This window comes from Hylobates moloch, unplaced genomic scaffold (genome assembly GCF_009828535.3).
Source record: "Hylobates moloch isolate HMO894 unplaced genomic scaffold, HMol_V3 SCAFFOLD_28, whole genome shotgun sequence".
In the NCBI taxonomy this organism is placed as follows: domain Eukaryota; kingdom Metazoa; phylum Chordata; class Mammalia; order Primates; family Hylobatidae; genus Hylobates; species Hylobates moloch.
This window is the reverse complement of record NW_026652303.1, coordinates 3,684,399-3,709,588: the sequence shown is the minus strand read 5'-3', so window position 1 is coordinate 3,709,588 and position 25,190 is coordinate 3,684,399. Positions and strand designations below refer to the sequence as shown.

The following is a 25,190-nucleotide window of genomic DNA, read 5'->3' as shown; positions in this document are numbered from 1 at the left end:
CAAAGTGCTGGGGTTAGTTATGAGCCACCGTGCCTGGCCTCTCAAAGTAATCTGAACTTAAAAATTTTTTTTCTATGGCATATTCTTTCCTCGTTTATTTTCCTTTTCAAAGGTTTCCTCGGGGTTTATAGGAAAGCTCACTTTGGCAATGTCAGTTTCTTCCAGGTAAGTAGTGAGAACACAGAGAAGAGACTTTGTTTCTTTGCTGCTGGGATATTTTGGTCTGTGTTTGGGCAGAGAGGATGTGTATGGAACAGCCGTGGTGGGCCTCAGCGATGCTGGTGGGGAGTCCAAGTGAAAGTGCTGCCTGCCTCCACTTCAGAGGGAAAGCTACGGAGTGCTTCCCAGTGTTTGCCTCAAGGCCAAGCAGTCGCAGGGTGACCCTTTGATATCTGCTCCCCTGACAAGGGTTCTGAGCCTCATCTAAGGTAGAGGTGGGGAGGGAGGCAGGATGTGACGGACACAGATTTCCAGACTCTTTTAATGGATCCACAGGTTTTGGAGAATCCACACTTCCAAAGGGGCTGAGCTCCGCCCCCATCTTGCTGATATCATTTGTGCTATTATAAATCAAACAGCAACAGGGCATGATTAAACACACAGAGCCTGACCATACGTGGGCACAGTCAAGGTCTCTTATTCCCTCCGTGACATTCACGTCCAACCACTACCATTTTTGTGCCTCCCGTATGTGTCCTGATTCTCTCATTCAGAGCATCTACAAAAAGTCAAACCGTCGAATCAGCATCATTTTTACTCCTTAGGAAACATGCTTTAAAGTTTCCTATTTTCTTTTCCTTTTTTTTTTTAAGACGGAGTTTCGCTCTTGTTGCCCAGGCTGGAGTGCAATGGCGCGATCTCGGTTCACTGCAACCTCCGCCTCCTAGGTTCAAGCGATTCTCCTGCCTCAGCCTCCCGAATAGCTGGGATTACAGGCGCATGCCACCAGGTCTGGCTAATTTTTCTGTTTTTAGTAGAGATGGGGTTTCATCACATTGGTCAGGCTGGTCTCAAACTCCCGACCTTAGGTGATCTGCCCGCCTCGGCCTCCCAAAGTGCTGGGATTATAGGCACAAGCCACCACGCCTGGCCTTAAAGTTTCCTATTTTCAACGAAAATCAAGTCCCCTCTTTTCACTTTTTATAAAAGGGAGCAGTAGTTCTCCTCCCATTTTTGTATGATGAAAGCCACTGCAGGCAAAGTCAGGAGAGCCACGTTAAGAAACAGGAGTGGGTGTTACGAGAAGCCCGGCATCTAATTAGATTTTGCTCTTGCAATTACTTAACACAAACCATGCCTTATACAACCCATGAGACTAAAACTTTTTTCTCTCGGCATTTCTCCTCTTTTAAATCATATTTCCACGAATCCTCTCAGATCAGCCTTCCTCTTCAAGCCCAGAAAAATTCCAGTAGCATGTCACCGCGCCCGCCCGCTTCTGCCAATCTACTGGGCTTCCTCTTCCCTAAGACACAGAAACCCATGCCAGAAACTCCTCTGGGTGCCCGCGGCTAAAATAACTTGGCACGAGTGTGTTTCGCTTCCAACTTGGCGAGGGCGCTGCGGGTCTCCAGCGCTCTGGCCAAGGCCAGTCCCTCAGTCGCGCGCTTACCCTGCCGGGGCGAGGCGCGCGCGGTGGCCAGGGCGGCGCCGTCCGGCGCGCGGCTGAGGCTGTAGCTGCTGTAGCCGCCGTGCAGCGCGAACTTGCAGACGTTGCGGCCGCGCGCCGTGCAGTTGAAGAGGTAGCAGCCGAGCACGGCTGCCGGGGGCGCGGGGCGCCGGGGCAGCTCCACTACGGCCACCGAGCAGCGCGGCTCGGAGCAGCAGGCCGCCACGCATTGCCGCCAGCCCCGCACGGCCGCCGGCGCCCGCAGGAAGCTGGCACCCGCCGCCAGGGAGTCCTTGGTGCGGATGATGGCGTCAGGCATTGCGCTGTAGCCGCCACCGCCCGGGCCCGGGCAGTCCTCCTGGCGGCCGCCGCCCGCGCGCAGCTCCAGCTCCAGCTCCTCCTGAGGCCGCTCCTGCTGCAGCTGCCGGCGGAACTCCTCCAGCAGCTGCTCCACGCCCGACAGCTGCGCGTGCAGTTCGGACAGCGGCGCCGCGGGCGGCAAGGCCGCACGGCCGCTCGGCAGCCACAGGCAGAGCAGCAGCAGCCCGCGCAGCGCCCCGTGACGCGGCGGTCGCCGGCGCCGCGAGCCCGCGCTCTCCCGGGCGACGGAGGCCATGGCGGCGGGAGCCAAGGGCAGCGAGCCGAGGCGGGGCCGAGCGCGGGAGGAAGGCGGGGGCGCGGGCGCGGGCGAGCGCGGGCCCTGGGCCCCTACTGCGCGGCCGCGGCTGGCTCTAGGCCCCGGCCTCACAGCGCGGCGCCCCCGGAACCCGGCTGCTCCCCCGAGGTCGCGGGCGCGCGGGCGCCGGCGGGAACCGCAGTAGCGGGAGACATAGCCGGCCCAGCCGGACACCGCTCCTTGCCCTCGCCGGAGACTGCCCGGCGCCCTGCGCCTCTCCGCCCTGGCCTGCGGCGCGCTGGGTGGCGGTTAGTCGGCCTCGGTGCTGATCAGCACCAGGTGTGTGCGAACAGCAGCCGCGGCGGGGTGGAGCCTTGGTGAGCCCCGCCCCTCCGCGCGGCCCCGCCCCCGCGCGTCTCGCGCCGGCTCCTCCAGGGCTGGGAGAGCAGGCTCCGGGGAGGGCAGCCTCATAACAACTTTGCTCCCGCGCCGCTGCCCAGCCAGGGCAGGGTTCATGTCTGGGCCCAGCAGGCTTTAGCAACCAACCAGACCTGCCCAGGGCGCCTGCCCACAGGGGCTTGGCATTCGGGGGAATGGGGGCAGTGGGAAGGGAGGGCCTCTCTTCAAATCCTCGTGACCCCAGGGACTACTCCAGAGAGTGGGCACGCGCACCTAGGACCACCGTAGCGCGTCATCGGTCCTTCACCTCCGGCGTCCGTGACTTTCCGCATCATGTTCCCAAGATGTGCTTGGGTAGTACAAAGTGGGGCGGGGTTGGGGTGGCGGAGTCGGGGCCGGGAGGGGTGGAGATGGGAAGTACTGAAAGATGTTAAGTCTGTTTAAAAACACAAAAATCAAGCCTGGTGAGGTGGTACTCGCCTGTAAGTCCTGAGGCTGAGTTGGGAGGATCGCTTGGACCCAGGAGTTCGAGACTGCAATGAGCTGTGATCACACCACTGTACTCCAGCCTGGGGGACAGAACAAGACCCTGTCTTTAAAAATAAAAACAAAACCCATAAATAGCAGTCGTCACATGCACTCAGATTTCCACAAATATAACTAAAAATCTGAACACAACCAACATGGGGACCTGGGAGTAATACAGCCTGTGACAGAGAGGCCTCTAGCGGTTATATGACGTAAAATCTCGGGCGTTGTGCTTTAAATGACATCAGGAATAAGAAAATGTCCAACCCAGTGGGGGCTTCACCTTGGCGTTCTAGACTTCTGTGAGCAGCGTCTGCATCTTGTTTATTTCGGAATCAGCTTCTGTTGATTCATTTTTTTTCCTGATTATGGATCGCATTTTCTTGCTTTTTAGCCTGTCCGGAAATTTTTGCCTGGATGCGCACACTGTAAATAGAACATTCTTAAGTGTCTGTATTTTTTAGGAGGGAAAGAATAAATAATTGGTGGGAAAATATCAGTCTCTGCTATGTGTTTATTATCTCCAGAGTTGACATTTAGGAACCCATTGCTTGCAGGTCCAGACCAGAGTAGGAGGTAAAATTAAAAGGTAGAAATAGAAAAGAAAGAAAAAAGCCCAATGTTACTTGCCATTCCGTGGAACGGAGAAATTATGAAGTTTTTGCAGGGGTATATTTGAGTGATTTTTGAGGCTAAAAGAAATGGCCTCTTAGCTCTAAAGGCTGTGTCTGGACTGTACTACTTTGGCCTGGAGATTCTTCCTCATATGGCATACTCATCCCACACAACTGCAGTCATTGTAAGATGACCTTGAAGCAACATAATGCTTTTTATTTTTTATTTTTATTTTTTGCCATAGACCTTGGAGAGCTTGAGCAGGATTTTATGAGGAGAAATTTCACTAGTGATGAAAATGCTGACTGAGGGTATCATCAAACCCTCCAAGGACTAGTTATATAAGCTATTAATATTAAAAATAACATGATAATATATAATATTAACTAAGAATTGTATATGATTTCAAAGTTTGCCAAACACTTTCACATACATGATTTTATGTGCCTTCACAAAGACTTTGACCACCTCACTCCTGCCTTTGGGACAGTGAAAGAGAAGTCAGTATAGAGTGATCCCTAGCTCACGTGCTCCGTGGTAGGGAAGTAGACAGGGGAGAGGACAGCATTTCTCGGGGGCATTCATTTCTAAATCCCTCCGGCACCATCAAAGATTTTCCTGCATCTGCAACTTTACAATAGGTCTTTTTGGGAGAAGTGGAAATTATTTAATGTTGTGTTTACCGTGAGCAGTGGTTATTTCTGGGCTGTGAGTTGCAAGTACTGAAGGGGAAATACTGACTTTTATAATTTATAAGACTTTATATCTGTTGAATTTTTTTTTACAATGAGCTTGTTGTAAATGGTTTTCTATTTTTTAAAAATAAGTGTTGACATCTGCTCCAGCCAAGAGGGAGCAACAAGGACTGGACTTACTCTGTAACCTGAAATGAAAAATCTGTGAAAAAAATGTATGGAACAATGGTTTTCAGACATTGGCCAAGAGGCAATGCAGGGCCCAAGAGAAGGGAGACAAAGGAAGTGAAGATGCTGCTTGCTCCAGCTTACTGCCTGGAGAGGGTTTCCAAGGTGCAGTGCAGACAGGCGAACCCAAAGAGCCTCTGAGTTGGAAAATAGAGCTGAGAATTCAGGGAGGCCAGGGTGGCTAGAGTACCAGAGAGGAGAGAGTGCAACGGAAGGAGGGAGCTCTGGAGATCTGCGCAGGTTTCCTCTGAGTCTTCAGCAGAAGTTCGACCAGGTACATGCATGTGAGGAAACTTCCCAAGACAGAGAGGCAACCACTAGAAAAAAGCCGGCTGAAAAACTTCTGAGCTTGCATTGGCCAGGCAATAGTTCATGTTCCCAACAGGCAGAGTGGAGAAACCTTGTGATACAAGAGGCATGAGTTTGAATAGGAAGGGAAGGGATTACAGAGAAGCACATGAAAACTTTTGCAGGTGATAGGTGTGTTCATTACCTTGACTGTGGTGATGGTTTCACTGGTGAATACATAGATCAAAGTTCATCAAATTGTATATTTTAAGTGGGTATAGTCAATTATATGTTAATAAGGCTATTTTTAAAAACCAAGTTTCATTGCACTGTGCATTATGATTTATCTTCTTCTTCTAGTTCTTTTTTCAGTTTTTTTCAGAAATAAAACTATCTTTGTTTTAAAAGCCTAAACATCAAAACCTTATCAACGGATAGAAGAATTTTTATGTGAGGATGAAAATATCAGGAAGATATGTTTCTGTTTCAAAGATCAAATTGAGATTGGACCTTGTAGGTAAGTTTGTTGAATGTTGGAATGAGATGATGTGTATCTTAGCTGGGCTGCTGTAACAGAATACCACAGACTGGGAGGCTTCTAAACAACAGAAATGTATTCCTCACAATTCTAGAGGCTGGGAAGTTCAAGATCATGGTGCTGGCAGACGCTGATGTCTGGTGAGGGCCCACTTCCTGGTTCATAGACAGCAGTCTTCTCACTGAGTCCTCACCTGGTGGGAGGGGTTAGGGAGCACGCTGGGATTTTTTTTTTTTTTTTTTTTTTTTTTTGAGACAAAGTCTCTGTCACCCAGGCTGGAGTTCAGAGGCACAATCTCTGCTCACTGCAACCTCTGCCTCCTGGGTTCAAACGATTCTCCTGCCTCAGCCTCCTGAGTGGCTGGGATTACAGGTGCACGCCACCACACCCGGCTAATTTTTGTATTTTTAGTCGTGACGTGGTTTCACCATGTTGGTCAGGCTGATCTCGAAATCATGACCTTATGATCTGGCTGCCTCGGCCTCCCAAAGTGCTGTGATTTCAGGCGTGAGGCACTGCGCCTGGCCTGGGATCTTTTTTATAAGAACACTAATCCCATTCATGAGGGCTCCACCTCCATGCCCTAATCATCTCCCAAAATCTCCACCTCCAAATATCATCACATTAGGTTTCAACATAGGAATTTTGGGGGGTTACAAACATCCAATCTATAGCAATACCCTGGTGACCATCGTTTTTTGTTGCCCTCCCCTACTCACTACTGCCCATCTTAAATACATTTACAGGCATCGAATAAGTTAAATCAGTGCATGTAAAGTGCTTAGAAGGGCATCTGACACATGGTAGAAGCTCAATAAATGGTAGTTGTTGTTGTTATTACAACAGAAATGAAGGACCTTTCCTAAGATTAGAAGTCATGAAACCACTTGAAGCCTGAATCTTCTCTACAACATCCCAGCTGAGTGGCCTCTGCACTAAGGTTCTTCCTTCTCCATACCCCTTTCATAGAATCTGCTCTGCTCACATTCCTGAAAGGGGCAGCCCCAACCCCCAGGTGACCACACCCCCTGTTCACTAGGGATGGAATCAATAATGAACACCTGGCCCAAGCAGAGCCAATCGGATACTCTCTCCAAGGAATGTAAAAACAGAATTGAGAAACAAACTGACTCAGCAAATCGACTCAACAAACTGACTCAACAAATTGAGTCAGGGAGGGAAGTGTAGCTGGGAAGCCAGGTGAGCTCCAGGGGACATGGAAGGGGACGATAGCAAAGAGAAGCTGTTCAGCAGAGGGGGACAAATGGAACAGTGAAAAGAGGAAGTAGAGAACAGTGCATACATAGCCCTGAGAGAGGGAGGGAGTGAAGACAGGAGTTGCCTGACACTTTCTGGTCTCAAATCTCTCCCCTGAGCACCTACTTGGCCTTCTACCTGGAATTCCTCTCATGGAGTTCTTGCCTTGCAGTTCAGTGATCTAGGTTCGTCCTAGTTAAATCTCTGTGGATTGCAAACAACAGAAACTCGTTTTAGATTGGTTTAAACAAAAAATAACTACCGTGTTTACGCACATGCACTCACAGGCAGGGAGGAAATGCGGCTGGGCCTCAGGAGGGCCTGGACCAGACATGGCAGAACCCTCAGCAATCAGGCAGCTGGTCTCCCAGTTGCTGCTTCTGTCTTCTGGGACCAAGTAGACTGAGATCTCCACTTCTCTCTGCACATCTGATTCATGCTTCTCTCAGAATCTGAAGTTTTCTGCCCTCCATGCACAGAGCCTGAGTCTATCTCACCTTACCTGCAGCAATGAACAGAAACTCAGAACAGTGACCATCAGTACCAAGAGAGAGATTCTGATGAGTCCAGCTTGGTCCTGTGTCCACCCTAAACTGAGGTTAGTGTGCAGAGACCATGAGGCGCAAATAGGGCTACAAACGTGGCCTTCCCTCTCCTCATTGAGGATGGAACGAGAGGCCATTCTTCGAGGAAGGACGTGGTAGTAACTGGGGAAAATCCTGAAAAGTTGTCTTCTGCGTTGACTAAGGCAATGCCCCATGTCTGCTTGAACATGTTCATTAATTTTCATTTTAAATTTAAGAAACGCTTATAAAAAGTACTGTGCTACGACTACCAGGAAACGTTCTGAGTTCTGCACAGTCACTTATTTACTTAAAGCAAAAATTACGCAGCACATGCTAGTATTACCTCCAATTCACAGGTAGGGAATGCAATATTTTGTTACTGAAACACCAGGGGTTCAGTTTAGGTCCTGTCGCTTGCAGCACAGAAAGCCAATCACTGGATCAAGTATTTTTGGGGAAGAAGGCTTTCTTTGGTGCTGCCAAATAAAGATAAGAGGAGATAAGTCTCAAATCTTCGACCAACTTAAATTGGGGGTGTATATAGTGGGGAAGGGGTGTAGCTACCCACAGGAAAACAGGAATTAAGGAGAGGTAAGGAAGAACAGTTGGTCAACAGGAAGCAGATGGTTGGTTAGGAAAACAGGAATTATGGAGGAGTAAGGAGAGGAGTCTGGTGTCTCATTATCTGGATGTGGTGATGTGAGTTTCACTTCCTCGATACTATCTGGAAGTCGGAGGGTTTCCTAAAAAAGGAATTCAGGTAAGACAAATGTAAGTTTTAAGCATTAAGAAAAGCAGGGTCCATTTCTAGCTTTAATAGGAAAAAAATGGCAAACATCAGTTCTCTGGGGAAATTGAGCTAGTTTCACCTTCACACACCAAAGCTCCTTCCATCTTTGGGCAACTCGTACTATTCATTAGAATGTTTTCCTTATATTCAGTTACAATCTGTTTTGTAGCTTCCAAGTATTTGCCCCAGTTCCTTCTCTTGGGACCACTCAGAGCAACCTATACCTACTCCCAAGCGATAGTCCTTTAAATAATTTTAAAATGCCGTTGAAGCTCAGGCAACTCAGCCTGCCTAGTACGGCACAGTGTTGAGTGTGGCTTATGACAGCAGTGTCCAACACCTGCTGGCTGTGTGACTTTGGGCAAGTCACCTACCCTCTTCAAGCACCAGATCACCCCTCTGTAATACAGGAATAATTGCCTCACCTTGCTTCCCACAAGTGTGGTGAGGATTAGGTGAAACACAGCACATAAAGCACTTGGCACAATGGCGAGTGCGCTAAAGGCTCCTAAGTGTTAGCTGGGATCATCCTTTCTCAGCTCATCGATTCATCACATCGTGAGGCTTGCAGATCTCCATTCTGTCATCTAACCTGTTTTCTATCCCACCTGGCTTTGTTATTGTTGCGTTTTTCAGCAATACTGAGGTATAACTGACAAATAAACATTGTAGGCTGGAGCAGTGGCTCACGCCTGTAATTCCAGCACTTTGGGAGGCTGAGGCGGGCAAATCACGAGGTCAGGAGTTCAAGATCAGCCTGGCCAACGCGGTGAAATCCCATCTCTACTAAAAATACAACAACAACAAAAAAATTAACTGGGCATAATGGCTGGCACCTGTAATCCCAGCTACTCGGGAGGCTGAGGCAGGAGAATCGCTTGAATCTGGGAGGCCCAGGTTGCAGTGAGCCGAGATGGTGCTACTGCACTCCAGCTGGGCAACAGAGTGAGACTCCATCTCAAAAAAAAATTGTATTTATTCGATGTATATGACATGATCGTTTTACGTACATATACATTGTGTATGATTACCACAATCACATTAATGAACATATCCATTACCACACACAGTTAGCATTGTGTGTGTTGTGTTTTTGGTGAGGGTACTTAAGGTCTACTCGTTTAGCAAATTTCAAGTAAAAAATACAGTATTATTAACTATAGTCACCATACTGTACATTAGATCCAACTTACACATCTTATAACTGAAAGTTTGGCCAACTTTAAAGTTTGACCCTTTGAGCAACATCTCCCCCAGCCCCTGACAATGATCGTTCTATTCTCTGCTTAAGTTTGACTTTTTAGATTCCACATGCAAGAAAAATCATATAATATTTTATTTTGATGTCTAGCTTACTTAAGTAGCATAATGTCCTAATGTTCTTCAGATTCACCTATATTGTCACAAATGGCAGGATTTCCTCCTTTTTATGGCTGAATAATACTCCATTGCATATCTATCTATATCTATATCTATCTGTGTATCTATATCACATTTTCTTAATTGGCCTGTCAGTGAACACTTAGGTTGTTTCCATATCTTGGCTATTATGAACAGTACTGCAATAAACATGGGGGTACAGATATCTCTTGGAGATACTGCTTTCAGTTCCTTTGGATACATACCTAGAAATGGGATTGCTGGGTCATATGCTAGCTCTGTTTCTAATAGAACTTTTTTTTGTACTGTTTTCCATAATGGCTATACCAATTTACATTCCCACTGACAGTGTGCAAGGGTTCTCTTTTCTCCACACACTCACCAACACTTGTTATTTCCTGTGGTTTTTTTAAAATGATAACACCACTTTAATAGATGCAAGGTGATATCTCATTGTGATTTTGATTTGCATTTCCCTGATTATTAATAATGTGGAGCACCGTTTTATGTATTTGTCACCCACTTGTATGTTTTCTTTGAATAAAATGTCTATTTGTGTCCTTTGCCAGTTTTTAAAAATCAGGTTTTGTTTTTGTTTTTGCTATTGAGTTGTATGAGTTCTTTCTGTGTTAAAGACTAACATTGGATGTTAATTCTTTATCAGATATATGGTTTGCAAGTATTTTCTCCCATTTTGTGGGTTGCCTTTTCACTCTGTTGATTGTTTCCTTTATTGTGCAGAAGATTTTTTAGTTTGATACAGTCCCAGTTGTTTATTTTTGCTTTTGTGTGTTTCTGGTGTCACATCAAGAAAATTATTACCAAGACCAATGTTAAGAAGCTTTTTCCCTATGTTTTCTTCTAGTAGTTTCAGTTTCAGGTCTTACATTTAAATCTTAATACATTGTGGGTTAACTTTTGTATAGGTTGTAAGATAAAGCTCCAATTTCATTATTTGGATGTGGTTACCACATATTCTCAATACCATTGACTGAAGAGACTATCCTTTCCCTATTGCATATTCTTAACACCCTTGTCAAAGATTAGTTGACCATATATGTGTGGGGTTATTTCTGGGCTCTCTGTTCTGTTCCACTATTGGTCTATATGTCTGCTTTGATGCCAGTACCATACTGTTTTGATTACTATAGCTTTGTAATATAATTTGAAATCAAGAAGTGTGATGTCTCCAGTTTTGTTCTTCTTTCTCAAATTGCTTTGGCTATTTGAGTTCATTTGTGGTTCCATTTTTTTTTTTTTTTTTTTTTTTTGGAGTCCCGCTCTATCACCTAGGCTGGAGTTCATGGTGTAATCTTAGGTCACTGCAACCTCTGCCTCCTGGGTTCACGTGATCCTCCTGTCTCAGCCTGCCAAGTATCTGGGACTACAGGCGTGCGACACCATGCCTGGCTAATTTTTGTATTTTTAGTAGAGACGGGGTTTCACCATGTTGGCCAGGCTGGTCTTGAACTCCTGACCTCAGGTGACCAGCCCATCTTGGCCTCCCAAAGTGCTGGGATTACAGGCATAAGCTACTGAGCCCAGCCTTGTGGTTCCATTTGAATTTTATGATTGTATTTTCTATTTCTGTGAAAAATGTCATTGGAATTTTGATAGGGATTGTATTGAACCTGTAAAACATTTTGTGTAATATGGGCATTGGAACTATATTAATTCTTCCAATCCATGAACACAGGATATCTTTCCTTTTATTTGTGTCTACTTTAATTTCTTTCATCAATGTCTATATTTTTCAGTGTACAGACCTTTTACTTCCTTGGTTCAATTTATTCCTAAGTATTTTATGCTTTTCGATGCAATTATAAATGTGTCTTTGTTTTTTGGATAATATATTGTTAGTGTATTGAAATCCAACTGATTTTTGTATGTTGATTTTGTATCCTACAACTTTGTTGTATAAATTAACTTATTTATTTTTGAGACAGGGTCACTCCGTCACCCAGGCTGGAGTGCAGTGGTACAATCATGGCTCACTACAGCCTTGACTTCCTGGGCTCAAGTGATCCTCCCATTTTTAGCCTCCTGAGAATGAGGGTCTCACTATGTTGCCCAGGCGGGTCTCAAACTCCTAGCCTGAAGCAATCCTCCTGCCTCAGCCCTCCAAAGTACTGGGATTACAGTTGTGAGCCATCATGCCTGGCCTACTGAATTTATTTATTAGTTCTAATGGTTTGGGAGAGTAGTTTTTAGAGTTTTCTATATATAAGATCATGTCATATGCAAACAAAGACAATTTAACTTTTTCCTTTCTCCTATTTTATTTTCTTCTCTTGCCTAATTGCTCTGGCTAGGACTTCTAGTACTTTCTGGAATAGAAGCACTGAGAGTGGGCATTCTTGTCTTTTTCCTGATTTTTGGGGGGAAAGCTTTCAGGTTTTCACCATTGAGAATGATGTTAGCTGTGGGCTTGTTGTATACAGTCTTTATTATGTTGAGATACATTTCTTCTATATCTAATTTGTTGAGAGTTTTTATTATAAAAAGATGCTAAATTTTGTCAAATGCTTTTTCTGTGTCTGTTGAGATAATCGTATAATTTTTATCCTTCATTATGTTAATATGGTATGTCACGTTTATTGCTTTGCATGTTGAACCATTCTTGCATCCCAGGGATAAATACCACTTGATCGTGGTGTATGATCCTTTTAATGTGCTGTCGAATTCAGTTTGCTGGTATTTTGTTGAGAATGTTTGCATCGTGATCACTGGGGATATTGGCCTGTAATTTTATTTTCTTATATTTTTCTTATCTGGCTTTGGTGTGAGGGTAATGATGGCTTTGTAAAAGGAGTCTGGAAGTGCTCCGTCCCCTTCAATTTTTTTGGAAGAGTTTGAGAAAAATAGATGTTATTTCTTCTTTAAATATCTTGTAGAATTTACTTGTGAAGCCATCTGACCCTGGCCTTTTCTTCGTGAGGAGATTTTTGATTGTTGATTCAATCTCCTTACTCACTAATTGTCTATTCTGGTTTTCTTTCTTCATGATGCAGCCTTGATAGGTTGTGTTTCTAGCAATTTATCCATTTCTTCTAGGTTATCCAATTTGTGGGTGCACAATTGTTTATAGTAGTCTCTTATGATCTTTTGTCTTTCTGTGATATCAGTTGTAATGTCTTTCTTTCATTTATAATTTTAATCATTTGAGTCTTCTCTGTTTTTCTTCATTAGTCTACATTTGTCAATTTTATCTTTCAAAAAACCAACTCTTAGTTTCGTTTATCTCTTCTATTGTTTTTCTAGTCTCAAATTCATCTATTTCTGCTTTAATTTTTATTGTTTCCTTCCTTCTGCTGACTATCAACTTAGTTGGCTTTTTTTTCTAGTTCCTTGGGGTTTAAAGTTACATTATTTGAGATCTTCCTTTTTTCTTTTGTTATTATTTATTTATTAGACTTAATGTTCTGTTGAATCTTTTTTAATCTAGGCATTTATTTCCATACACACCTGTCTTAGTCTGTTTTGTGCTGCTATAACAAATACCTGAAATTGGGTCATTTTTAAATACCATAAGTTTATTTTCTCACAATTCTAGAAACTGAGAAGTTTAAGATCAAGGCACTGGCATTTGGTGTCTAGTGATGGCCTTCTTGCTGCATCCCCACATGGTGGAAGGCAGAAGGGCAAACTAGCCAAATGGTACATGAAACCTCTTTTATAAGAGTAGTAATCCCATCGAGGTGGAAGGAGCCCTCATGACTTAATCAACTCTTAAAGGCCCACCTCTTAACACTATCACATTGGTGACACCTGAATTTTGGAGAGAACACCTCCAGACAATAGCAACATCCTTCTTAGAACTGCTTTTGCTGCATCACATAAGTGTTAGCATGTTGTGGTTCCATTTTGTTTGTCTCAAGATGCTTTTTGCTCACCTGGCTTTGTATCCTCTATAAACTGATGATCCTGCCTTCTATGTCTTCATCCAAGAAATCCATGTAAAATACGGACTATGAGAAGGCCAAGGGGAGAGCCCTGAGACATTTCATTATGCCAACATTCATATCAATTCATTAATTTGAATCCTCTATGATTATTAGGTTATTTTATTTTAATTTTTTTTTGAGATGGAGTTTTGCTCTTGTTGCCTAGGAGTGCAATGGTGTAATCTCGGCTCACAGCAACCTCCGCCTCCCGGGTTCAAGCGATTCTCCTGCCTTAGCCTCCCCCAAGTAGCTGGGATTACAGGCACGCGCCACTATGCCCGACTAATTTTGTATTTTTAGTAGAGACAGGGTTTCTCCATGTTGGTCAGGCTGGTCTCAAACTCCCGACCTTAGGTGATCCGCCCACCTCGGCCTCCCGAAGTGCTGGGATTACAGGCATGAGCCACCGTGCCTGGTGATTATTAGTTTATTAATCCACCCAGTTGCCCTTATCCAGCTCATATATTTCCATCTTCTCCACAAACATATGCAAAATTGTTGAAAACCTTGGAGTTGAGGTTATTGTATTCTCATACTTGCCAATTTATAACAGCAATTAAAAAATAAAAATATACTGGGGAATTTAGTAAGCAATTTAAGGTTATGATGAGCATTGTTTTTTTTTTTTTTGTCAGAATTTTCCAAATAGGCCCTCAAAAACTGTTGCTAGAATCTTGTACTGGATTGATATCGGACTGGTATAGTCTTTGCTGGTATAGTCTTTGCAAAATAAACTATACTCCCCTCTTGACATTTGGATAACTTTTGCCCATTCCTGTAGTCTAGACACCTTTGATAATGTCCATAATCTCTGAAAGGTCACAGACAATGGTCCAGTCCTCTCATTTGCAAATTGGTATGTGGGACTGTCATTCATGTCGATCAGGAAACCTGGGCTCTCTGAGAGCAGTTAGGACTCCCTGATGTTCGCTCCTCCCCTAACTAGTGTTTGTTTTCCCTGGTTAGTCTGAAAATCATTCCCTTTGCCAAAACAGAAATTCTCAATGCCCAAGCACCTAAGTTTCCATGGTACCTATAAAATACTGGAAGCTGACAGTATTTCTGATTGAATAGGTGATACGAAAGGGGTAGGGGCCAGACACTGGAGAGGACTGGAGAGAAAGAAAGAAAACTGTTTCTCTTTTCAGATGACATGAATGACTGTGTATGTAGTAAAGCTTTGTCTGCTAAATCCAACATCTGGATTAGTTCAGAGTTTGTTTTTATTGACTGCTTTTTTTTCTTGAGGAACATTTTCTTGCTACTTTGCAGGTTGCACTGATGATTTTTGCTTTTTAAAGAAAACAAAACTAAACAACCATTCCAAAGATTAATAGTTTAAAACAACAACAGTTTTATGAGTTCTCATAGATTCTGTGGATCAGGAAATTTGGAGAGGGCACAACAAGTATTGTCTGTCTCTGTTCCATGGCTGGAAAGACCAGAAATTGGTGACTCAATTCTTGGTGGAATGACATGGAGATTCCTTTACTAGCATGTCTGATGCCTGGGTTAGGATGACTTGATGTCTAGGCCCACTGACTTTACTACCCACATGTGGCTTGGCTTTCTCACACCATTGGCCTGAGTGGTCTGACCTAAACATCTCCCAAAAGGCCTCACATCCCAACACTGTTGCAGTGGGGATTAAGTTTCTGACACATGAATTTTGGGGGACACATCCAGACTATAGCACCCACCGAGAATCAAGGGGAAAAGACAGAGATTCTACCTCTTGATAGGAAGTGTGTCAAAGAATTGGCAGCCATTTTACAAAACTGCCATACTGTCCAGAGATTTTTCATTATTATATCTTGACTACTATTGATGACACATTGTAGAAACTCTGGATTCTGTTATTTTCCTCTGAACTGTGTTGATTTTTGTTCCAGTAGGCAATTCAATGACCTGTTAACCATCTTGAACTTTAGAAGGCTTGGTTTTATGCTCTATTAGGTAGATCTGCGGAAAGTCCACGCATTTCCTACGACCTAAATGCAACCTCAAAACTCTGTCTCCCCTGCTCATCTTGATAGGGATTGACTTTAAGCTTTGCTGGGTAGATCTCACTCTGGGATGTGACCCTTATTTCTAAGCTATGGCCTTAGGATGTTCATGGTGTTAATAAAGTATTAACAACATCTCTCCTCTCTGGCTGGGCTGGCCCCCAATGTCCTGCAACACGGCTCTGCCTCTACTATCTCTGTTTCAACCCCATAGCAGTGGTTCTCTGGCAAACTTCAGGAGGTCTCACTCTGAGCAAGCACTATTTGGCCAAGGACTCCCCCCACAGACTTCTGCCCCTCCTCTCCACTTGTCAATTCCCTCTTTGGTGACCTGTCCTGCAAATTCCAGCCACTTTAGCTGCCCCAATCTCTGATTTCTGCCTTCTATGCTAGTGAGGCCCCTGTGCTCTGCTTGGACTTCAGCTCATAGCACCATGGGGAACTGTCCCCGGCAGACAGTTGTAGGGCTCACCATGGGAGTGTCCCTTCTCTCAAGGATAGCAGTCTTGCACTGTCTGTTGTCTACTGCCTGACAATACCTGCCTATTTTCTTTATTCCTGGGATGCAAGGTGGTTTAACATATGCAAAGTAATAAATATGATTCACCACATCAGCAGAATTAAAAGCAAAAACCATATGATCATCTCAATAGATGCAGAAAAAGCTTTCAATAAAATCCAACATACCTTCATGGCAAAAACTCTCAACAAACTAGTCACTGAAGGAACATACCTCAAAGTAATAAGAGCTGTCTATGACAAACCCACAGCCAACATCGTACTGAATGGGCAAAAGCTGGAAACATTCCCCTTAAGAACAGCAACAAGACAAGGATGCCCACTCTCACCACTTCTGTTCAACATAGTACTCGCAGTCCTAGCCAGAGCAATCAGGCAAGAGAAACAAAGAAAAGACATCCAAATAGGAAAAGAAGTCAAGCGGTCTCTCTCAACTGTCGATATGATAATAACTAGAAAACCTTAAAGACTCTGCTACAAGGCTCTTAGAACTGATAAATGATTTCAGTAAAGTTTCAGGATACAAAATCAATGTATAAAAATTAGTTATTCCATGCATCAATGATGTTCAAGCTGAGAGGCAAATCAAGAATGCAATCCCATTTACAACACACACACACACAGACACACAGACACACACACGCCCCTAGAAGTACATCTAACCAAGGAGATGGAAGATCTCTACAGGGATAACTACAAAATCCTGCTGAAAGAAATCATAGACGACACAAGCAAATGGAAGAACATTCCACGCTCATAGGTTGGAAGAATCAGTACCGTTAAAATGGCCATACTGCCCGAAGCAATCTACAGATTCAATGCTATTCTTATCAAACTTCCAATGTTCTTTTTCGCACAATTATAAAAAACTATTCTAAAATTCATATGGGACTGAAAAACCGCCCCATTAGCCAAAGCAATCCTAATCCAAAAAAAAAAAAAAAAAAAAAATGGGAGAGGCATCACATCACCTGACTTCAAGCTATCCTATAAGGCCACAGTAACCAAAACAGCATGGTACTGGAACATAATGAGAACATGCAGTATTTGGTTTTCTGTTCCTGCATAATTCACTTAGGATAATGGCTGGAACAGAATAAACCCAGAAATAAAGCTGCACATCTGCAGCCATCTGATCTTTGACAAAATTGACATAAATAAGCAAAGGGAAAAGGTATTCCCTATTCAATAAATGGTGCTGGGATAGCTGGCTATTTATATGCAGAAAAATGAAACTGGACCCTTCACTTTCACCATACACAAAAATCAATTCAAGATGGATTGAAGATTTATTTATTTTTTATTTTTTGAGAAGGAGTCTCGCTGTTGTTGCCCAGGCTGGCATGGGCAGTGATCTCAGCTCACTGCAACTTCTGCCTTGTGATTCAAGCAATTCTCCTGCCTCAGTCTCTCGAGTAGCTGGGATGACAGGTGCCTCCCACCACACCCAAGTAATTTTTGTATTTTTAGTTGAGACTGGGTTTCACCATGTTGCCCAGGCTGGTCACGAACACCTGACCTCAGGTGATCCACCTGCCTCAGCCACCCAAAGTACTGGGATTACAGGCGAGGGTCACCACACCCTGCCAGATTGATTTGGCAAAGGAATAAGCCATGTCTGTCAGTGCCATCTGGTCTTGGAAGGGGGTTTTTAACTCCACTTGACTCAGGGCACACAGAGCAGTGGGAGCCGAGGCTGTCAGCGATCGAGGACCACAGGTGAACAACTCCGCGCCATCTTCTGCCTTCAAGAAGGAGACAAAAGAGTGCAGAACCCTGGGTCAGATCAGCTCAGGATTGACCCCTCCATGATCTCTCAGGACTCAGATCCCACCTCTCTCTCAGGGAGAGATCAGCCGCTATTGTTCACATCCTGCCTCTCTGTCATCTGGTTTATGATTGTTCACTTTCCGTTACTTCATCATTAGTTAGATCCAGACCCCAGCAGAGATTTTAGGGGTTCAGAGCCGAGGAAGGCAAAGTATCAGTGGAAACACAGTGGGAAAACCCACAGCGGGGGCAAGAGTCTTCCAGCTGTGGGCAAGGATATCCCTGCGGCAGGTCTAGAGCACTGAGGGTGGGGCTTGGCACGATGCCATTTGCCAGGATTCCTGTGTCAGGGGTGAACCAGAAACCCGGGTGTCCAAGGAATCTCACCTTCTAGTCCTTGCTGTCCTCACGGAGTGTCTAGGGTTCACCTTCAGCCTTCCCTTCTGCTCACAATCCCCTCTCCCACTGTCTGTGTGGCCCTGCCTCCAGCCTGCTTTGTTGGAGCCCAGGCAGCCTTCTTAATTATTTCCTCCTAGGAATTAAACCTAGAGACCCCTCAACCTTTGGCATGTGATATACTTTCCCATGGTCAGATCATCAAGCTGCTGCCCCACCCAACATTGTGTCTTGCCCGCCCTCTGTGTTTCTGTCCATCAGACCACCCATCACATAGGCATCCCCTGGAGAGTGACCCTGGTTTAAATCAAGCCTGACTTTGCCAAACCACTGTGGATGCATTAATTTGGAAAGGTCCCTGTTCACCTCAGGGCCCATTTGCAAAGCAGAGACAGTCCCCGAGACTCATTCAGCCTTTGCCTTTCTCCTGTTGGCCAGGGACAGAGAGGGCTCAACTTGACCCAGAGCTAAGCCTCTCAGGTTGTGAATGCCCAGGCAAGAAATGAAATTCACCTCATCTTATTTCTATGGTGAGATTTGGCAGGGGTCTTGGGGAGACTTAGCAATCTTGTTTCTCTCTGTCCTCATACAGGACAAGCCCTGCCCCTAATCCAGAGGCCAGTTGGCCCCATCTCATAGTCTGTTTTGCTCACAGTATACCTGATGCCCTCCCTCCTGACCTGTGATTGGGATGGAGCTGAAGATAGTCACTGAGGTGATTCAAGGGATTAGCACCTGGTACAGGTAGGATGGTGGAGATGTAGTTGGGGACATGGATGGTTGAGGTGAAATGGAACAGAAGAGTGCAGGTTCTTGTCCAAGCTCCATACCCAGGAGATGACGCTTACCTCGGCTGCCACTCAAGTCCTCACATGTCCTGAGCTTCTACTATATAGCAGCCACGATAGATTCTCAGGTTACAAAAGTAATGTCCTCAAGTAAGCGCATCAATTTACGGACATACACCCAATCATAAAACAATGTGATAATTTTTCTGTGGTCAGAGTTTCTGAGCTACTAGTGGGGGTAGTTAATTCTATCCAGAAAGAATGGTGACTTCTTAGAGGAGGCGACAGTTAAACTGGACTTGGATAGCTGTCTGGAATTCGGTCAGGTAGGAAAGAAAATTCCAGGCAGAGAGATGAGCATGAACAAAAAATTTGGCAGCAATGATGCACGGTGATTTAGAGATCAGAAAGTTCAGTGTGGATGCCTCTAGACATTTTCTTATCTGTGTCTGATAGATTTTGATATTTTGTATTATCATTTTCATTCATTTCAAAATACTTTCTAGTTTTCCTTGTACTTTTTAGTTTGATATATAGTTATTTGGAAGCATATTATTTGATATCCAAACATTTGAGGATTTTTCCAGATATCTTCCTGCTATTGATTTCTAGTTTATTTCCACTGTGCTTGGACAAGATGCTTCACCTGATTTCAACCCCTTACATATGTTGAGATTTATTTATTTATTTATTTATTTATTTATTTATTTATTTATTTATTTATTGAGATGGAATCTCACTCTGTCACCCAGGCTGGAGTGCAATGGCGCAATATCAGCTCACTGCAAACTCCACCTCCTGAGTTCAAGCGATTCTCCTGTCTCAGCCTCCCGAGTAGCTGGGATTACAGGCCCATGCCACCACGCCCAGCTAATTTTTGTATTTTTAGTAGAGACAGGGTTTCGCCATGTTGGCCAGGCTGGTCTCGAACTCCTGACCTCAAATGATCCACCCAACTTGGCCTCCCAAAGTGCTGGGATTACAAGAGTGAGCTATCACGCCCAGATGAGATTTATTTTATGATCCAAAAATGGCCCTTCTTGGTGAATGTCCCTATGTATTTGAAAAGACACTCCCTGTCAACCCCTTCGCTCTGTCATTTAGCTTTGATCAGCTTTTTCTCTCTTCTGTCACATCAGCAGAAACAATGCCAAGAAATGCCAGAGACAACAAAATAGGAATGTGTCATGGGCACACAAAGCTCTTTTTCCCTGGGTGCTGCTCCTCCCCATGACAGAGAAATCCATGCGACACAGTGGGGAGGCCCTCCCCAAAGGGTGGCAGATACATTTTATTCCCCTTGAATTCTAACACACCTTTCCCCAGGCCCGCTCTGCCTCCCACTTCTGTTCAGCTCAGCTGTGGGCACTGACCTCCACCAGCGCTTGATCCCTGCCTGCTCCTGCCCAGACAGGAAGCCCTTCAGCAGCTGACTCGGTCGCCAGGATGAGGCTGGGAGCCAGGAACCCCTAGGTGTCCATGGAGGTCCCACCTCCTTTAAATCCCTACTGTTCAGACCCAGCTTCTAAAACTGTTCTTCTCCCTCCCTTCCTACTCACCAATCCCCTTCACTACTGTTAATGGCAATGAAGTCCCAGCCTGCTTGGTTGGGGCAGTTAAGTCCTTCTCAGTCACCTTCTACCAGGGATTAAGGTAGGACCCCTTTGCCTGCAGCTCTGTGGGTGGGACCCCTTCCCATCTGAGCATATTCACTCCCTGGGTTCCTGCTGCCATCACACCACCCGCCACACGAGCCCCTTCTGGACCAGTGGCCCTTATCTGACTCAAGCCATATCTTGCGAAGCTATTGTGACACTGATCTTGGCAAACTCACTTTTCATGTCAGGGCCCCTGCAAAACAGACAGGTCTGAGTCATGGTATTCATTTAAGCAATGAAAAAGATAGAATCATTTCTTACATCAGAAACATTGCTCCTCAGTGAGTCATAAATGGAGTAGCCTATTTTTCTCATTGGAGGGAACCCTAACTTTGAACTCCACAGACAGAGCTCCAGGAACTGTGACTTGAACCCTAGAGCTCTACTTAACTTTTCCAAATTGCTGTACTTGAAAATGTTGAGGTCAGCCTGGGTCAATCTGGAGAAGACACTATGAGGACAAAGACAGCAATGGAAGAAAGAAATGAATTCTTTGTGTCAGAGCAGTGGCGGAGAAACAGAACCAAAGAGCAGAAGATGTCTGGCAATGTGTCTGGCATATAATAGTTCTCTCAGCCAGGTGTGTTGGCTCACCCCTGTAATCCCAGCGCTTTGGGAGGCCGAGGCGGGAGGATCACCTGAGGTCGGGAGCCCAAGACGAGCCTGACCAACATGGAGAAACCCCATCTCTACTAAAAATGTAGGATGTAGTTCAGCACTGTAATGTTTAGAGGGTGGTGAAAGGATTTCTTATACCACAACTTGTATGTTACCTAGGAGTAAATGCTGCAGCCAGTCCCCTCAGGGAGAACGGGAGAAGGGGATGGGACCTGCTGAGCTAAATCACGGTAAACACAGACAGCAAACAAACTTTCCATCAAAGAGCTGGGGGAACCCTGGGCCGGATGGCAAGGAGACAACACCCCAGGCAGGCGTTCCAGATCTTAGACCTTGCGCCTCCTCGAGAGGAGATGATTGCTTCATCCCTCCTCTCACTGCACATTGTGCTGCCAGCCCTGCTGTGTAGTGTGGGGGCTCAAGACTAAGGCAGTGCACCATTTCTGTGGAGAGAGATGGATCAGGGAGCAGGGGCTTGGGTGAGACCCATGGTTCACCTCTCTCGAGTCCTTACCAGACTAAGATGTCCTCAAGGGCCAGAGACCAGCCTGCCACTCACCATTTTGCCACCGGACATAGATGAGGACAATTCCCATTAAAACTAACAAGATGAATGCCCCCAGGATGATCCATGTATCTGGTAGACTAGAAGAAGACCAGTGGATATCTGAAGCATTTACTGGTGACACTAAAAAAAAAAAAAAAAAAAAAAGAAAGAAAGCACAAGCCCTGTCACATAAAAAAAAAAAAGCATAAAAATATGCTTTCCTTAGCCCCTGCTTTCCCCAGGAACACATGGTGCCCCACATAATCACTGGCTCATGTGACAGCCACTCTACCAGGCCCTGGGCCATGAAGATGAATAGGGGTTGTGCCTTGTCCTATGGAGCTCAGATTTCTACTGACAGAGGTAGCAAATATCCATCTGATTACCACACAGTTTCACATTACTATGGTTAGAACTGTTTGGAGGATGACACAATGGGTGGTGCTTAATTCTGTGTGGGGAAGGTGAGGAAGGCTTCCTAAGAAGTGGCATTAGAGCTGGTGGAAGGGTAATTATAATAGAGGAAGAGAAGGCCTGGATGTTTGCAATGACGCAGATAGACTTGGGACCATTTAGCAGTAGGTCATTGTGACTGGATCATTGGTTAATGGGAAGGGGCTTCTACACTGAGGAAGAAACAGTGGGAGGTGGGATGGGAAAGGGAGGATGGTGGGAAATTCTTATGGCCGTCACTGACTCTCCAGACAGGAAGCCCACGGAGAAGTCAATCAAATTTTCTATCGCACACACACACTGACACCCACACAGGGAAGGCTTCTGACCTTTAAAGGGAGCTGCCACATTCTCCCACCCAGCTCAGTTACCTGTCGGTTCTGGCATTGCCTCCCAGTGCCCTAAGAATTCCCTGAGCCATTGATCGCAGTCTCCCTTTGAGAGCTTCCTGAAATACTTTTCCAGCCCCCTGTCTTTCTTCCACGTCTCCTTGATCTTACTGGCTTCATGATTAATTACTGTCCAGGTCATGTTCATTGCGTCAAAGAGGAGGGATTTCTCTCCGTTGATGGCGAACTGCCAGGACGCACCAGTGCATTGTTCTGCTTCACGTTGACAAAACATCTCCACCTGAAGAGTGGAAGGACCTGCAATCCAGACGCAAAGCCATCATCCTCCACTCTTTGAGAGGTCCATCATCTTCCAATAGGTCAAGTGTTTCTCTGCACATTTAGGGGCCTGTATTCTTTCTGCCCAGACTTGCCCTTTCCTGCCCATTGGGTCCCATGTGCCTCTATGGTTGGGCCAAAGATCAATACAGAAATCTACCTGAAGCCCCTCCCCACCTGTGTTCTTCCCTCCCCTCTCTTACTGCCTGCCTCCGTTTCCCCACCCCATTCCACACTTACCACTGGTTTTTGTCTGGGGTTTGATGTCAAGAAGGAGCATCCTGAGGTCTCGCCCCACTTCTCCCAGCGTTTGGGTCAATTCTCCCCAAGTGCTGGTGGCATTTACCTTCTTCCCCAGGAGGCCCAGGGGTTTGACCATGTTGTTGTCACTGTCGTACTGAAGGAAAAGAATTTTATTCATGAAGACCTGCGCTTCACACCAGGGCTGTCCAGGTCTGGACCATGATTTTATAGTGAAGTTGAAGCAAAGAGAGTGAGCACCTGTGACAAAAAGATGCAGGTGAGGTCCAGGACAGGGGAAGAGGCCCATTAGAACCTGTGCTTCTGTGACCCAAGACTCCCTGGACTGGGCCAGGCTGGCAGAGGTGGGGCGGCTCCATCCCAGACTCCCTCAACCTTCTGGATCCCTGCTCCCATCTCCCCCTGACTGTCTGGGGTGAGATACTTGATGGTACCAGGGACCCCTGGGGTGCACTTAGTGTTAATGGTGTTAACAGGAGGCTTCATGTCACAAGTACTTTTAGCAACATCTACCAAGTTCCGAGGCACAAAACAGACAAGCCAGTGTATGACCTCCTGAGACTTAAAATCTAGCTGAACACACAGGACCTTCAATAGAAAGGAAAAAGAGGCATTTATCACAGGACACACGCCGAATTCCTCTGGGGTCCCAGATGTTCAGGAAAGTGTCCTGGAGTAGAAGGTGGGAGGTAGCATTGTAGAGCTGCCCTCTGTGAGCCAGTGCCTGGCCTAGGGCCTCAGGCTGGGGTCTCCCATGAACTGGGGGTAACATCCCAGGGATCCTCTCCCTCACCTCATCCTTAAGAGTAGTCACCCACTTGTCTGAAGCCTGTATGAAGCCCCAGTCACCTACCCCCCACCTTTCTCCCTCCTCCTCCTTGTCCTCAGCCAGGTCTTGTGACCTTGGGACACTCACCAACCATGATCTCCAAGGCTATTAGTTGCAACAGTAGAAGCAAAAAAAGGCGTACAGGGCTAGAAGTCAGGGACATTCTTCGCATACTGTGGAGAGTAACGGGCAGGAAGCTGGGCGTGTACACATTCACCCTCACTGGTATGGTGAAGAAGTGTTATCCCACAGCGTGGGTGTGGGCACTGCCCAAATTCTTTACCCTGGAACAACTGAGGTCAGGCCTGTAGAGACCCAAATAAAGAACAATTTTGTGAAGAGAGTGTTTTCCAAGTATTCAGAATATAATTATTTATTGAAAAATAAAAGAAGACATTTAAAAACAAAATTAACTTTGAATAAACTCTCTCTCCTCTCCTGTCCCCACTGCCCCTGCAAAAAAACCCCCTCTGGTGTGAGCAGGATGGTTGGAGGTTAGTGAGCTCCTTCTCCTTTCCTCCAATTTCCTCTTCCCTTCTCCTCCCTGCCTCTTTTGCTTTTCCCTTTCTTCCTGGTACCCCCTCCCCATTCCTGTATTTTCTCCCATCTCCATTCTCTCCTCTCCCACTATCCTTAATCCGTTCAAACTCTTTCCTCTTAAATGGTTGAGATTTTCTCTCACCAAGCACACCCCAATATTAACTAAACTAGCTGCAAACAGGCAGCAACTGGTCTACCATGACAGATGGGTTTTGTGTGTGTGTGTGTGTGTATGTGTGTGTGTAATTGTAATAAAACATATTGAGTCACTCAATAAACACTTACAGAGTGTCTACTACATGTATCAGGCACTATTGTAGATGCTAATTAACAAAACTGAAATGGTCAGGCCCTCACAGTGGCTCATGCCTATAATCCCAGCACTTTGGGAGGATGAGGCAGGAGGTTCACTTGAGGCTGGGAGTTCAAGACCAGCCTGGGCAACGTAGTAAGACTCCATCTCTACAAAAAAAAAATTTTTTTATTATACTTTAAGTTTTGGGTTACATGTGCAGAACATGTAGTTTTGTTACATAGGTATATACGTGCCCTGGTAGTTTGCTGCACCCATCAACCCATCACCTACATTAGGTACTTCTCCTCATGTTATCCCTCTCCTAGCCCCCCACCCCCTGACAGGCCCTGGTGTGTGATGTTCCCCTCCCTGTGTCCATGTGTTCTCAT

At 45.4% G+C, this 25,190-nt stretch overlaps 2 protein-coding genes across 4 annotated transcripts in view; both read right to left on the bottom strand.

Annotated features, from left to right (window-relative positions):
* The window catches only part of LOC116463150 (low-density lipoprotein receptor-related protein 11), a 44,040-nt gene extending 41,736 nt beyond the window's left edge, over positions 1 to 2,304 (bottom strand). For both annotated transcript variants that reach the window (XM_032146113.2, XM_032146114.2), the window contains exon 1: positions 1,613 to 2,304. In XM_032146113.2, coding sequence (XP_032002004.1) covers positions 1,613 to 2,225 — 613 coding nt within the window. In that variant the 5' untranslated portion in view covers positions 2,226 to 2,304. The remainder of the gene's footprint in view (positions 1 to 1,612) is intronic.
* A 19,422-nt stretch (positions 2,305 to 21,726) lies between these two features.
* LOC116463181 (retinoic acid early transcript 1E) lies at positions 21,727 to 24,138 on the bottom strand. Of its 2 annotated transcripts, none has more exons than XM_032146175.1 (4): positions 24,054 to 24,138; positions 23,117 to 23,377; positions 22,580 to 22,855; positions 21,727 to 21,896 (listed from the first exon to the last, which is right to left on the bottom strand). In XM_032146175.1, exons 1-4 carry the CDS (start codon positions 24,136 to 24,138, stop codon positions 21,727 to 21,729), a joined length of 792 nt encoding a protein of 263 aa, XP_032002066.1. The 2 variants fall into 2 exon arrangements, with proteins under 2 accessions (XP_032002066.1, XP_032002068.1); XM_032146177.1 differs by having other exon boundaries at positions 23,117 to 23,273; positions 24,058 to 24,138.
* Positions 24,139 to 25,190: the final 1,052 nt, after the last annotated feature.